General features: G+C 41.0%; 1 protein-coding gene across 1 annotated transcript in view; it reads right to left on the bottom strand.

Annotated features, from left to right (window-relative positions):
• MAP9 (microtubule associated protein 9) overlaps nt 1–15,530 on the bottom strand; it is a 101,095-nt gene that overhangs the window by 43,105 nt on the left and 42,460 nt on the right. Inside the window, exons 6-8 of the mRNA XM_068278885.1 lie at nt 15,146–15,260; nt 4,028–4,236; nt 2,069–2,127 (exon numbers count right to left, since the gene is read on the bottom strand). Of these exons, the coding sequence (XP_068134986.1) occupies nt 2,069–2,127; nt 4,028–4,236; nt 15,146–15,260 (383 nt within the window). The remainder of the gene's footprint in view (nt 1–2,068; nt 2,128–4,027; nt 4,237–15,145; nt 15,261–15,530) is intronic.

Here is a 15,530-nt window from a genome sequence, read left to right as displayed (position 1 = left end):
CATGCACTACACGATACATACATAGACATATGACTATGTCTAGTAGGGATTAGATTGTGAGCCCCTCTGAGGGACTTAGTAACAAGACAATATACTCTGTACAGCGCTGCGCTATATAAATACTTAAATAAAATAAAGAAATGGTAGTGGTCATTTTACTAATCCCCCTGTGCATACATGCTGAGGTTATTGCCACAAAGTAAATGAAGGAAACAGCGTGCAAAGAACTTGCCGTTATGCTACTATAAGCCAGGCTCAACACCTTGTTCTCTTTTGTCTGATTTTTAAAAAAAATGTGTGTGTGTGCGTAATTTTTTTTTTTTGCTACACTGCTCACAGCAACAACAGCAAAACTGCTGCACTGCACAAGGTTTTATGTCAGATATTGTTCCCTGTGAACCATGAGAGCAAGTTATTTGGGATGTAAGGCATTCTAATAAATTCATGAATCACTAAAATAAGGCAAAAATGTCTTAGTATTGCTTCAAATTACCTTCTTATATCATGTTATGTACCCACAAGGGCATTATAGATACAATACTCTCATCAGTTCAATTGTTCATTGCTGACAGTGTTTTCCCTCGGCCCGGTTCACATTAGCATTTGCCAACGGAACCGGCCGTACGGATCCGTGGCCCGTTCCGCTGAACGGACAAATAAAATGCTGCAGGACCCAATTTTCCGGACTGTTTCGCTCAGCGGAACGGAACCGGAAGGTTTTGCAGCATATAGGAACCAATGAAAACGGACGTTTTACAACATACTGGCTGTAAAACGGACCGTTTTCACCGGATCCAGCTGGCATGATCTGTATGTCCGGTTCTGTAAAACAACGCTAATGTGAACCGGGCCTTTATGCTCCTGTGCGTGTTGAGAGATAGCCACGGCTGATTTCACCATCTTAAAGTCACTGAAGCAAAAAAAAAAAAAAAAAAAAAAAAAAAAAGTGTAGTCTGGATAATTAAAAGAACATTAGTAGCAAAGAAAAGAGTCTCGTATTTTTATTTTCAGTTATGTGGCTTTTTTTATCGCATTGCATCATTCTCTTATATTTGCAGTTTATGCACTACACTCTGCATTTTAATCTATGAAACAGAGCAGAGCTAATGACCCTTTGAACTTCTCTGCAATAAAATCTTATCTGAGGAGGTCTTTCACTGTTTCTTTGATGTATAAGTGCTTCTGAAAACAGCGATGTCTTCGACCCAAGTTGGGTCGGAGAGCTCAGAGAAGCTCTTTTGCATAGATAACAACTGACGTTTCTTAACTCTTCCTGTACTGGAAACATTATGAGACTCATACCGTTGCTACTAATGTTCTATTTCTTAGCTGTATTACACATGCAATTAATTATATGATAAGTTTAATTTTACTTCATATTCCCTTTAAAGCAGACCTGAACTCTTGCACTCTTGCTCCTACAATGAAATGTCTTTATTCCACATATTGTTGCTGGAAAAAAAAAATCACTTATCTGTGTTTTGTGTTTTTTTAGGCAGATAACCCTGCCTAATTAGTTCTTCTCATCAGCAACTGTGAATAGACTGCAGGAGAGCTCTGCCTAGGCAGCTCTTCATATTTTAAACACTGAGGCTTAGCCTTTTCAGCGCCTTCTGCAGAAGTGAAACCTAGTAAACTTCTGTTTTTTAAGGGACTTAAATAAACTGTAATGATTTATTTTTTCCACAAAGGTTATCATGCTGCAACTAATCTTTTAGAGCAGAAAGGACATTCTGAGTTCAGTTCCACTTTAAAATGCTAGTCTATCCCTGATTTCTGCCACTAACACACAACAAACGGGCAGATCAGTAACACTGACTGCACTGACTACATGTTCCAGATTAGTGACTTAGAAAACTGAATACAACTAGGGAACCATCATCTTCAGAAGGATGTCAGCAGTGGCAACCTGAACATTCCTTTCTGTACAAGTCTGCTGTAAAGAGAGAAATGTACAAAGCACAAGAGCAGAGAAGGAAACAAAACAACTACTGGGACAGCAGAGCTAAGCAAACATGTTTATTTCCTAAACACATTTGTTCCACTTTCTAAGCACACAATATATTACCTGTTTGACTGAGATCTCTCTAGCTTTGGAGATTCATCTCTCTTCTTTTGATGATTATGCTGCAATGAAAGTGTTATCTGCTGTTATTATCAATTCTTATTGTCAATCACTGTAAATTCAGTGCAAAAATGAGCAAAGCTTTGCATGACATCTCTGCCATGTTCTACCTGCCTAAATTGCACTGCTCCACCAGCACAGCTATTTCACCTTTCTGGCCACAGCTGAATTTGCATGCAATCATGCATGCTTGTAATTGTGTGCACATTTCCTTTCACATTTTTCTGAAGGTCGTACAAAAAAACCCCAATGCTTTTTTTATTAGCTTCCATTGATTATAATAGAAGCACAAAACACATCAAAATACAAATGCGTTAGTGATACAACGCGCAAGTGGGAAATCTGCAGAAGGTTTTTATGGCAAACAACGTGAAAACGTGCCAGTGGGAAAGAGATCTTAGAGTCGGTTTCCACTAGAGCTAATCTGCGGCGTTTCCATTTATGAGAATTCAGACAGGGAAACACAGCCTATTGAAGTCAATAAGCTGCTGTCCAATTTGCATGCGTGGGAAAACAAAATGGATGGCACGCTGCATTTTTTGCAGCACGGCACAACTAAAGGGATTTAGATGCGTTTCACACGACAAGTTTACAGGTATTGCGTTTTGCAAGGCGCATGTTGGCACACAGTGGAAACAGGCCATGAGGGCCTGAGCCCACTAATGAAGTTGTCCGCTTTTCAGCATCTGTAAGGTTGATGTGTAACTGAAAAGCGGACACAACTGCATTAGTGGGCTCAGGCCCTAAGGGAGGCTTTTCCTTATTTGATACAGGAAATTAGTAATTTTGCAGTAATAAAGTAGTTGCAAAACCAGATACAAAAGATAACTGACTGGTTTTATTGGTGATCCTAGCTTCTGAGTAACACTTGCGGGTCACCAGGGCAAGGAAAGAGTGGAATTGGTAGCAGTAACCCTACCCCCATGATATGCATCTCTGAAGCCTGTAGACAGTCCCCACCGGCTGACATTAATTTAAATGAATTCTGCAAATGTGCATCATACGCATTTCAAACGTATTTCAAACATTATTGAGAAATGAGACTGTACAGCTTCATGGTTAGGCTCAAACCCAACAACTTCTACAGCTTCGGATGCAGCAGGTCATAGAAGCTCAGTCCCCTTACCATATGGAGATGTATTTTGAGTAGTGGGGAGACCCTGAACTAACTTATCTCCACCCATCAGTCCTGAAATGTCCACCAATAGGTGGGAGTAAAAGAATGACACTCAAGACGGGTGGGGCTGGCCAAGGACACTACCAATCAATTGATCCAAAGTTTTGGATACATAGCTCAAAAGGCCCGAGACCTGCATTTTGTAGCCTACAAAAAGGTACGGTATTTGGACATTATTATACTAGTGAGCTATTTAACATAAGGTGGTGGTTGGAGTGTCGATATGTAGAAAACGCTGGAGATGGTCTATATATTGGAGGAATATATATGCATATATGCTATAAGATTATTGTACGACTACTAAAGGTGCCTGTACATTATTCAATTTTCCATCGAGCATTTAAGTGATCAACCTTATTGGGCAATAAGCACTGATCGAAAGTGGATCAACTGGTGGCCCACACACTGGAAGCGAGATCCTATGCAATTCTCCTTCACTAATGTTGCGACTTTATGCTCTGAAGCCAAAATTCGATTCTGTGTCGATCACAATCATGTAAACTGTAGCTAATTGCTTTAATATCGACCAATATTTTCCATCCTGCCCATCAGTGAACTGGTCATTTTAATCAGATATTGGCCTATTTCCATTGATAGCATAATTGGACATAATCAATTCTCCCAGAACCAATAAAATTATAGAATCAAGTGGTCAATCTACCAGGAAAATTGAGTAATGTATGGGCACCTTAACTGTAAGTCATTATATATGGCAGCATCCTTACTTTGTTACGTTCACTCTCCTTCTCAAACATGGCATCTAGCTCAGCAGAGTCATTGCTTTCAAGACTTCCTGAAAGGTCGGGATGTCTGTTTTCCTGCTGCAATGACTTTTCTTTTACGTTTGTTAGCATCATTTCCAGAACTGAAGGAGAATCTCTTTCCTTCATACGTGACTCGTTTCCATGGTCATTTACTTTCTCGATGTGGAGATCTAAGTAAGATAATAAAAACATAATGTTAAAAACAAAACTGTAAGTGACCAATGCTGTAAAAGCTATAGAGGTGAGAATTATCATAGCTGGGTAGATATCATTACCATTCTATAGGATTACTTTTCTAAAAACGGTCACTTGCCAAAATGTCTGCAAGACAGTAGGTCTGAATTATTGAGGATCTCCAGGACTGCATATCAGAGAACATGGCTAGGATCCTTCAAAGCTGAGGACTCACTACACAGCAGTTGCTGAATTAAAGAGGAACTGTAACCAAGGATTGAACATCATTCCAATCAGTACTTGATACCCTCTTTCCCATGAGAAATGTATACCTTTTTTCATCAGTAGATCATCAGGGATCCACCAGTGAAGACTTATTCTGCTGCCTCTCAATAACTGACTCAGTCTGACTTGGATCCTGCTACTCAAACCCATCTGTTACTGGCCCAGGCTTGTCTGTCTGTGGCCAGCTGCTTATTGTGGCACTACAGCCGATTCTGCTGAAACTTAGTCAATCGCAGCTGGACTTTGGTTCCGCTGGTACTTTTACCAGAGTGGATCCTTCTTTTTACATCCAGAGTTCCTTGACTTTGATGTGCAAGGGAAGACATTTCTATCATTTTAGCATCTGTTGTTAACCTGAGACAGGGCTAGTGCCACTGGAGACTGTACAAGACATACACATACAGAAGGCATAATTACACATTTGGCCCAAGTAGTTCAAAATCACAAATCATTCTTAAAAATAAGTGCTTTCATTTAGATTTTTCGAGAATACTTGAGCTACTGTATACCAGCTATGTTTCAAAGCTAAAAGTGGAAAGCGCTACTTATGAGTAGATCACACTATTCAGTCGAGACAGAAATGGTAATGTGCAGGGCAAGAGGTTTATTGAAGCATTATTGATGGTCTTTGCTTGGAAATGGTTGATGAGTGGGGAAAAAAAAGAATTAAGTAAATATTCTTCATTTATAATTCCATGCTTAATAAGTGCATGTTCAAAAATTGTGTAGACTAACTCCAGAGCAACTGATGAAGAGTAGTTACAAATGAGATATCCACCAGAGTATCTCTAGTTAGAAATATAGCAATTACACTTTCCTAGGGCTTATTAAAACAAGGCTAACTCCATCAGACACAGTTTCCACCACTATGCTCTTTTGGTGGATTTATATTCACTCATATCCCGAGGTTAGGCAACAACCATAGGGGGTTCTGAAAACTATTGCTGTACACTCACCTAAGGAAAAACATCCACTATGCGGCAGCCCCGTGGGTGAAAATGCCTTGTTGATGCTAGAGGTCAGAGGAGAATGGGCCGACTGATTCAAGCTGATAGAAGAGCAACGTTGACTGAAATAACCACTCGTTACAACCGAGGTATGCAGCAAAGCATTTGTGAAGCCACAACACACACAACCTTGTGGTGGATGGGCTACAACAGCAGAAGACCCCACCAGGTACCACTCATCTCCACTATAAATAGGAAAAGGAGGCTACAATTTCCATAAGCTCACCAAAATTGGACAGTTGAAGACTGGAAAAATGTTGCCTGGTCTGATGAGTCTAGATAGAGTCACAATTTGGCCTAAACAGAATGAGAACATGGATCCATCATGCCTTGGCCATTTACTGCAATACACTGCATCAATGACTGCAATATCCTGCAGTATCATGCCCCTGATGAGTTTCTATGGAAACAAAACGCACAAGGTTTAAGCTACAAGTCATGTTGCTAGCAGGAAGTTGCTTTGCACATGCAGCGTGGGCCTCGTATGCAGTATTGGGAGTGCGGTACCCGGGATGCAGCTCGTTGCTGATTATATGTGTGTTGGTGACCAATGCTTTTTGCCTGTATGGTTTTTAAAACTTTGGATATGTACTTTGGATTTATAATTTGTAAACCATTCTCTTCTAAAGTGTGTCTATCCTACTAGGGAAAGCAGAGCTACACTGAAGGAGATCACCCTCATTGTTACTGGCACAGGACAGCCATAAGTGTCCTGCAAGTGCTGTCTGACTCGCTGAGTCCATCCTAGGGGTGTATCATTCTGTGTCTGGGGGGGGGAGGGGGGGGTGGAGCCTCTCTCTCTCTATATCCATCTATCCAGTTTTTTGTGATCCATTTGCATTTGTGGTGAATCTGGACTGCTTGACAAAGTAAAGAGAACCTGCCTATGAACATATTTCATATTATCATACATACCGTAGGTGTTGCATTGTCACCAACAGAGAAAAGATCCTGTCTATGGACATTCTTCATATTATCATACATAGGTGTTGCATTGTCACCAAAAGAAAAAAAGAGAACCTGTCTATGTACATTTTTCTTATCAGTTAATATAGTTGTTGCATTGTTACTAACAGAGCGCAATATACTGACACTAGCCACCAATAGAATATCGGCATTCACGGCAGGAACTGTAGTGAAAATAACGCAATAAATAAAATTGCTTATTTTTTTACAATATTCATTTATAAATTATTTAGTCAGTGTTTTGCTCATTGTAAAATCTTTCCTCTCCCTAAAACCTCTAAGTGTTGAATGTTACACACTTTGGCTGTCCTCCAGCTCAGTCAGAGAGAGTGAGTCACATTCAACACTTAGATACATTTATGTAAACAAAATGTATCTATTTCAGCTTCGGATGCGTCTGCAGAAATCTCCAGGAACTTTAAAACTCTGTGTAACCCTTCCAATGCTGGTCTAGTAAAAAAAAAAATGCTGGTTGCATATAATATGCTGTAAATAATGTTTTAGAGCAAAGTTGAAATGCAGGGTTATATTCCGCTTTATTAATATTGCTGCTGCGCTCTCCAGAACTTGGAATTGCTGCCGAGATTTCAATAATCATCCACACTGCTGTGCTCACCACTCCGGATTTAAGCCACCTCAGATTTCAGGTGGGTCTCAGGCAGTGCTCAAATCCACATCATAGTGATTTTAATCCTACAAATGAAAAATATCTCGACATAGGGTAATACTGTTCATATAAATTCAAACTGTCCAAAATGATCCCTCTGTGCAAACAGTGCTGTTTCACTCCGTGTTGCGATGCTCCCACTCCCTGCACAACAATCTGCTCACCGGATAAAGCCCACCTCTATAGACAGGTGGAAACTGCGCTCAATATGCCTTCCGAACAAACTCTCCCACTCTTGTCCACAAAGCTTAACCTCTCCGGAGGTCCTTTTAATCCAGTAAAATCTCAATAAAACACATAAAAAGCATACATAGTGTAAAACTGTTACAGCTTGCCTCTGGGCGCACATAGAAATACACTTACGCATCCAGGGCAAGTTTCAGCATATCACAAGACTCTGCTCCAATGCCCATCCGCTGGAAAATGAAGGATGTACAGTGCCGCGGCGTCCCGCTCGAATCCTCCCTCCAGCCGGGTAATCCAAAGTGTTGTCCGCGCTAGTAACGGTGACCGGCCGGTCCACTCACTTCCGGGTGCGCATATTGCGTCAGACGCTAAGCTCCGCCGGGCGGAGAGGTTAAGCTTTGTGGACAAGAGTGGGAGAGTTTGTTCGGAAGGCATATTGAGTGCAGTTTCCACCTGTCTATAGAGGTGTGCTTTATCCGGTGAGCAGATTGTTATGCAGGGAGTGGGAGCATCACAACACGGAGTGAAACAGCACTGTTTGCACACAGGGATAATTTTGGACAGTTTGAATTTATATGAACAGTATTACCTTATGTCAAGATATTTTTCATTTGTAGGATTAAAATTACTATGATGTGGATTTGAGCACTGCCTGAGACCCACCTGAAATCTGAGGTGGCTTAAATCCGGAGTGGTGAGCACAGCAGTGTGGATGATTATTGAACTCTCGGCAGCAATTCCAAGTTCTAGAGAGCGGAGCATCAATAATAAACTACTGTATTAACCTTTGGATTCCCTGCAGCGATCCCAGCAACTGGTGATACATTGATATCTATAAGGCTTTGTGGACTGTGGCGCAGTATTTAGACTCTATAAGCTTAATTAGCAAGCCACCAGAATCAAACTCACAAACTAATATGTGAAAGGTAGTTTATTTACCACTATGCCATGATACCACTGAATAAGCTACTGACTCATTAATTCATTTGTATCTATGGCATAAAGATTATGGAGCGCAACGCATGCTTTTAGTAATGACAGATCTGTTTTGCCAAGTCATTAAAGCGGAATATAACCCTGCATTTCAACTTTGCTCTAAAACATTATTTACAGTATATTATATGCAACCAGCATTTTTTTTTTACTAGACCAGCATTGGAAGGGTTACACAGGGCTTTAAAGTTCCTGGAGATTTCTGCAGACCCATCCGAAGCTGAAATAGATACATTTTGTTTACATAAATGTATCTAAGTGTTGAATGTGACTCACTCTCTCTGACTGAGAAGGAGCTTGGAGGACAGCCAAAGAGTGTGTAACATTTATCAATAGATACATTCAACTAAATAGAATGTAGCAATCTGAACTTCTGCATATCTCTCCACGGAACTTTAAGCCTCTGTGTTTAACCCTTTCAATGCTGGTCTAGTAAAAAAAAAATGCTTTTTGCATATAATATGCTGTAAATAATATTTTAGAGCAAAGTTGAAACGCAGGGTTATATTCCGCTTTAAAGGACTGCCATTGCGTAAAAATTGTTACATTTAAAATACATGCTTACACATACTTTTAAGAAGTACATTTCTCCCAGAGTACAATGCACTATAAATGACTTTTCTCCAATGTTGCTGTTGCTTACATTAGGCAGTAAAAATCTGCAAGATTTGACAGGTTTTAGACTAGTCCATCTCCACATGGGGAATTCTCAATATCTCTTTTATTCTATTCCGGGAAAGTATATATACACAAAGGGCAACCAGCCTACCTATTAATTTGCACACTGGTTTTGGCAGTAGGATTGAGCAACTACCATTCAATAAGTTATTTTGAAAACAAAGAAAACCCTGACAATTCTTCATGAGGAGATGGATTAGTCCAAAACCTGTCATATTTTACTGCTTTTACTGTTCCTGTAAGGGACAGGAACATAGGAAATAAGTAATTTGTAGTGCATTTTAATCTAAAAGAAAATTGTACGTGTGTTTTACATTTTACAATTTTTTGCGATAGTGGTCTTTTAAAGGACATACAAGAAAAAGGTGCTGCAAGGAGGTTTGCTTCACTAACCCTTTACTCTACTATTAGCTATTTCTGGGTGCCCTTTCTTCATGTACGCTATTATTATACATATATAAAAAAAGTGGGGAAATATGTGGCCTTTGGGCCCTTTTACACTTAATGCGTTGGTATGCGTTAGTATGCATTTTTTCCATAGCAGTGCATTGTGAAAAAGCTTTCAGTTAAAACGCGTATAGTGGGAACTAAGCCATAGGAAAACATGGACACTACTTTGAAAATCAGATTTCGTTCAGTTATAACTGAGAGCAGCTGATTAAGTGTAAAAGGACCCTTACTAATCCAAGCAGCACGCACATCAAAATGAAGAATAATCTTAGGATGAATACTAACCAAAGATATACAGTAACTTCACAATTATCCACACAGGAACAAAATCAGCTTTGTATGAATTAATAGGTTTATCCGTGTATGGGAAAACATTATTATTTCATCAAAAGGTCCTTTTGTATGTTCCTCCCATGCTCACACAATCCATAGCTCAACAAGGATGGACACAGCTGGGCTCTCTCTGTTCAAGATGTAGGAGAACAGGATTAACCTTTACCTGCACCATCAGATGAATAGGCAGCAGGAAATAACAGGCCAATTCATAAATTACATACACCGGTACGTACACATTTCAGTGGTTTTTCACAAAATGAAAAATCAACCAATATATTTTAAGCATCATGTTGGAAAAAAATTAAAGGGAAAATGTAGTAATTGTATCTCCCTTTTAGTTTATAAGTATTTACCGGTACTACTAAAAATATTTTTTTCATCATGAAAATGTAAAAGGCAAATAAAGAATGTATAGTTATTTGACGTTCCACCAGCTGATTTAACTGGGAAGCTGTTTTAGGCTGATTTCACACTGGAAAGCAGCGTCAGCAATGCGGTGCATCGCGCCCGACACACTGCATTGCACTGTCAAAAATAGGCCTTCAGGGAACACCGCAACAGCGCGGTGTTCCCTGTCTGCTCGCCGGCCAAGCAAGAAGTGATGTGCGCTTGACATCACTTTCTGCTTCAGGCATGCGGAAGTGCACGGAAGCATATTGTTAAAATATGCTTCCGCACATGCGTGCCGCGTCAGTGATTTTGTTTAAAGGTTACCCAAAGTGACATGTGACATGATGAGATAGACATGGGTATGTACAGTGCCTAGCACACAAATAACTATGCTGTGTTCCTTTTTTTCTTTCCCTGCCTGAAAGAGTTAAATATCAGGTATGTAATTGGCTGACTCAGTCCTGACTCAGACAGGAAGTGACTACAGTGTGACCCTCACTGATAAGAAATTCCCCTTTTTATCGCTTTCTTGCTCTCAGAAGCCATTTTCTGCTAGGAAAGTGTTTTATAGTTGGAATTTCTCATCAGTGAGGGTCACACTGTAGTCTGTCTGAGTCAGGACTGAGTCAGCCACTTACATATCTGATATTTAACTCTTTCAGGCAGAGAAAGAAAAAAAGGAACGCAGCATAGTTATTTGTGTGCTAGGCACTGTACATACACGTCTATCTCATCATGTCACATGTCACTTTGAGTATCCTTTACGATCTACCCGTCGCCATAGACTAACATGACTTCCGGGCCGACGCACCTCGCAGCAGAATCCATGTGGTAATGTAGTTCTGGCCTGGTATCGGGGATGCAGCAAAAACGTCACTTCTGTCTCATCGCGCTGTAACGTAGCAGTATGAAAGTCTCCATAGACTTCCACGGCGGTGGGGTGTGGTAAAAATAATGCACTGCCTTGGTGTGAAAGGGTACTCAATTTATTTTAAAATTATTTTTTACTTATGAATTTATTTTCCCCATTTACATACTGCTGACAGTATTGCAGAATTTCACAGGGCTAGTGTTTTATTTCTTGCATCCAGGGTCAGATTTCTGTAAAGGCTACAAAGGTCCGGGCCTTGGGTGGCTCCAGCCGCAGGGGGGACCTAGACTTGACGTAGGTGTTGCTATATATGGAAGGGGAGGCTGCAAATGGAGAAAAACACATGAAAACGGGAAGCTGATGCCCAAGGGAGCTGTACATGAAAAAAGGGGGCTGTAGTACATGAATGTTATACATGAAAAAGCTGCCACATGTGAAAGGGGAGCCCTAACATACTTGGCCTAGGAGCAGAAAAAGTATAAATCCGGCCTTGCTTGTATCAATAGAGCTGTGGGGAGCCACCCCCATGTTAACATGCTTTCGTGTTTATAAGTTTCATACACATCTTACTTGGGACATTATTTTAGCTCAGTAACCACAGGCATACACAAAAGGCTTAGCAATATTTGTTTTTCATTACAAGGAGGCACAGGTGCTTTGTAGCCCTGATGAGAGTAAATTGAGGGTCCACTTTAGTTCCTTTCCAGTAATTAGCACAGAAAAAATAAAAAATAAATAGGAAACAGTAAAAATGATAAAAATGCAGGGGAAAGGGAAACATGCCTTATGAATAGAGATGCAATGCAATGCATAGAAAAACACGGTTCCAAAGATCCACATTGACAATTTTTGTATGCAAGTATTTTAGGTGTGTTCATGGACAGAAGGCAGTTTTTACACTGAAAAGCTAAATAATCACATTAGAAGAATGATTTTTCATATTAAAATTCAAGCCCAGTTACACATCCTACCACAAAGGAATCCCTTCAATCCAGATTTAACAAAGACACCAGAGGTTAACAACAACTGGGAAAGCTAAAGACTAGAATTGAGACAGTGGACATCAATAAATCCTTGTTTTTTTCTCCCAGGAAGTGTTATTTGTGTTGATTCTTTCAAGGTACTGTATGGTTTTTTACATTAAACTTGTGGGAATCGCTAATGTACCCCTCTACTCAATCATTAATCTCATACCTAGGTGGCCCCCCCATTAAAAGAGGCTTCCTCATTTCACAAATCCCTCAAAAGGCTTCAGCTTAGCATGTTAGAGATATCCTCCCATTTCTATCGCAACAAAGAGATTTTAGAACCTTCTATAAAGATTTTATCTGAGAAGGTGCTCCAGGAACTTTCAATGACGTGAGCACTAAATGAGAATAAAATATATTATTGCATACAGGTTTGGTTCCCAAATACTTAAAGGGAACCTAAACTGAGAGGGATATGGATTTTCCCTTGTAAACAATACCAGTTGCCTGGCAGCCCTGCTGATCTCTTTGGCTGCAGGAGTGGCTGAATCACACACCTGAAACAAGCATGCAGCTAATCCAGTCTGACTTCAGTCAGAGCTCCTGACCTGCATGCTTTTTGAAGGGCTGTGGCTGAAAGTATTAGGGCTGGTTCACACTTGCTTTAAAAACATATCCGTAGCTACGTTTTTTTGTCCCAGACAAAAAACTGAGCCACGGATACCAATGTTAAAAATAGGAACAGTACACACTAAAGTTAAAAACGTATCCGCGTGCGATCCACGGAATATATTTTTAAACCCGGAACGCAGAGTCCGGCATTTTTCACGGACCCGTATACACGTACGGGTAGTGAAAATCAATGAGGAAACGGACCTTCCTCTTCACTGACATTTTGGGACACTGGAAATGGATCAGTTTCCAGTGTCCCTTGGTGAAGGATGGGGCCGCCATGCTGGACGGGGTAGCAGCCAGGACGGGGGGCTGCGGGCAAAGCGGCGGCCAGGGGGGTCACACTCCCCTCCTTGCTCACCTGGGTGCCCCCGGTCCCCGCTCCCCCTCCAGCTCGCACATAATGTAATAAATTGTACCTAAGATAGTTCGGCGAGCCGGGCACTTCCGCCCACACTGCTCGAGTCACTTCCTGCGATGCCGCCCACTGAAATACAGAGGGCGACTTTGCAGGAAGTGATGGCGAGTGGTGTGGGCGTAAAAGTCCAGCTCGCCGAACTTAGGTACAATTTATTACATTATGTGCGAGCTGGAGGGGGAGCAGGGACCGGGGGCACCCAGGTGAGCCAGAGGGGGGAGGCGACCCCCCTGGCCGACGCTTTGCCCGCAGCCCCCCATTGTGGCTACTACCCCCTCTAGCAAAAAAACCCCCCAAAAAACACGCAAACGGATCCAGAACGTGTGCCGCAAATAAGGCAGCACGGATCCGTTTGCGTTCCGGTTTTTGAAAATCGGAGCCCGGGCCGCGGATGCGTCCCGCACCCGGACCTAGTGTGGCCCTACCCTTAGAGACACAGGATCAGCAGGAGAGTCAACTGGTATTATTTTAACCACTTCACCACTGAGCGGTTTTACCCCTTCAGCATCCGAGCAATTTTCTCCTTCAGCGCTCCTTCCATTCATTCGCCTATAACTTTATCATTACTTATCGCAATGAAATGAACTATATCTTGTTTTTTTTCACCACCAATTAGGCTTTCTTTAGGTGAGACATTATGCCAAGAATTATTTTATTCTAAATGTGTTTTAATGGGAAAATAGGAAAACATTTGGAAAAAAAAATCAATATTTTTCAGTTTTCGGCCATTATAGTTTTTAAATAATGCATGCTACTGTAATTAAAATCCATGTAACTTATTTGCCCATTTGTCCCGGTTATTACACCGTTTAAATTATGTCCCTATTACAATGTCTGGCGCCAATATTTTATTTGCAAATAAAGGTGCATTTTTTTCAGTTTTGCGGTTATCCCTAATTACAAGCCCATAGTTTATAAAGTAACAGTGTTATACCTTCTTGACATAAATATTTAAAGAGTTCAGTCCCTAAGGTAACTATTTATGTTTTTTTTTTTTTTATTGTAATATTTTTTTTTTTTTATTACAAAAAAAAAAAAAATGGTAACAGTTGGGGAGTGTGGGAGTTAAGGAGTTAATTTATAATGTACAAGAATGTATTTGTATATGAAAAATGTTTTTGGGTGTAGTTTTACTTTTTGGCCACAAGATGGCCACAGTACATTTTTGGGAATGCGTTCTGTAAGCGTCAGAAGTACGCTTACAGGATGTTCAGGGAGGCTGGGACACTTTTTTTTTTCTCACAATGATCGCACTGCTTCTCATAGAAGCAGACGATCATTGCTGGGGGGCAGAGATCAACGAAAGGGAATGGATTTTCCCGTTCATTCATCTCCGGGCGAGCGGCCGGCGGCATGCACGAGTGTGCGCACGTGCAAGCGAGAGCGCGGGCAGCGGGTGCGTGTATCTACGCTCCGGAAGGGGAACTAGAGTCCAAAAGAGCGTAGATATACTGTACCCGGGCGGCGAAGTGGTTAAAAGGAAAAATCCACATCCTTCTCAGTTTAGGTTCCCTTTAAGACGTGTTTTGTTTTTTTGCTCTGTATATTGTAGTGTGTCTTTCATTCATATATTTTAAAATTGAAGTGATCTGTAAATGCCAAAATAAACTTATTTTTATGGAGCACTGCAATATCTGGAACCATATTGTTTTTTTCGCTGGCATATACTACAGTATATGATGTGGTAAATGATTAAGAGCTACTTGATGTTGATCATTTACCACCTTGTACATTGTGTTGGGCAACAGTTTGTGGCTGAGTGCTGTAAAGACGCATCACTAGCCTATAGTCTAGCGATGCGTTCTGTTATGCAGGGCGGAGGATGGCTGATGGTGCATGCAGGACCATGTGGACCCTGCGGGTGAGGTAGACAGGCAGATGAGATAACATTGGGGCAGCTATACATATAGATTCTCAGTAGAGGCAGTTGGTCTGACACTTTGCCCTCCTTACATAGTGCAACTAGTCTGAGACCATATTTTACAGTGCCCCCCAAATGAGACCTTTGGCATTCCTACCTTTTGCCATTATTGATGCATCTTCCTTTGTGACGGCTGTCCCTTTCTGCATAGATGTCATAGAAAGCGATTTCAGCCTTGGTGTTGGTTTGGGTGACTCTGGCAGCTGAAATCCCTGGGAATGCAGACACAAATGGATGGACTTTTAATATACGATAATAAAACAATACTAGTACCAGTATTTTAGCCTTCACAATACAGCATTGCCTTTTTAAAGGACTCCTTGCCATCAGGCTCACGTGTAGTTGCGAACCTGGAAAAAAAAGTATAAAATGCCCATGGTTCTCGACTGAGCCCCATTCACCTGCTTCCCACCAAGACAAGACACAGAATATTTATATTGCTTTTTTTCGCCTGGTGGACTCAAAGCGCCAGAGCTGCAGCC

This window comes from Hyperolius riggenbachi, chromosome 1 (genome assembly GCF_040937935.1).
Source record: "Hyperolius riggenbachi isolate aHypRig1 chromosome 1, aHypRig1.pri, whole genome shotgun sequence".
Taxonomy (NCBI): domain Eukaryota; kingdom Metazoa; phylum Chordata; class Amphibia; order Anura; family Hyperoliidae; genus Hyperolius; species Hyperolius riggenbachi.
Note: the sequence above shows the minus strand (reverse complement) of the source record. Positions and strands in the feature narration are given on the sequence as shown.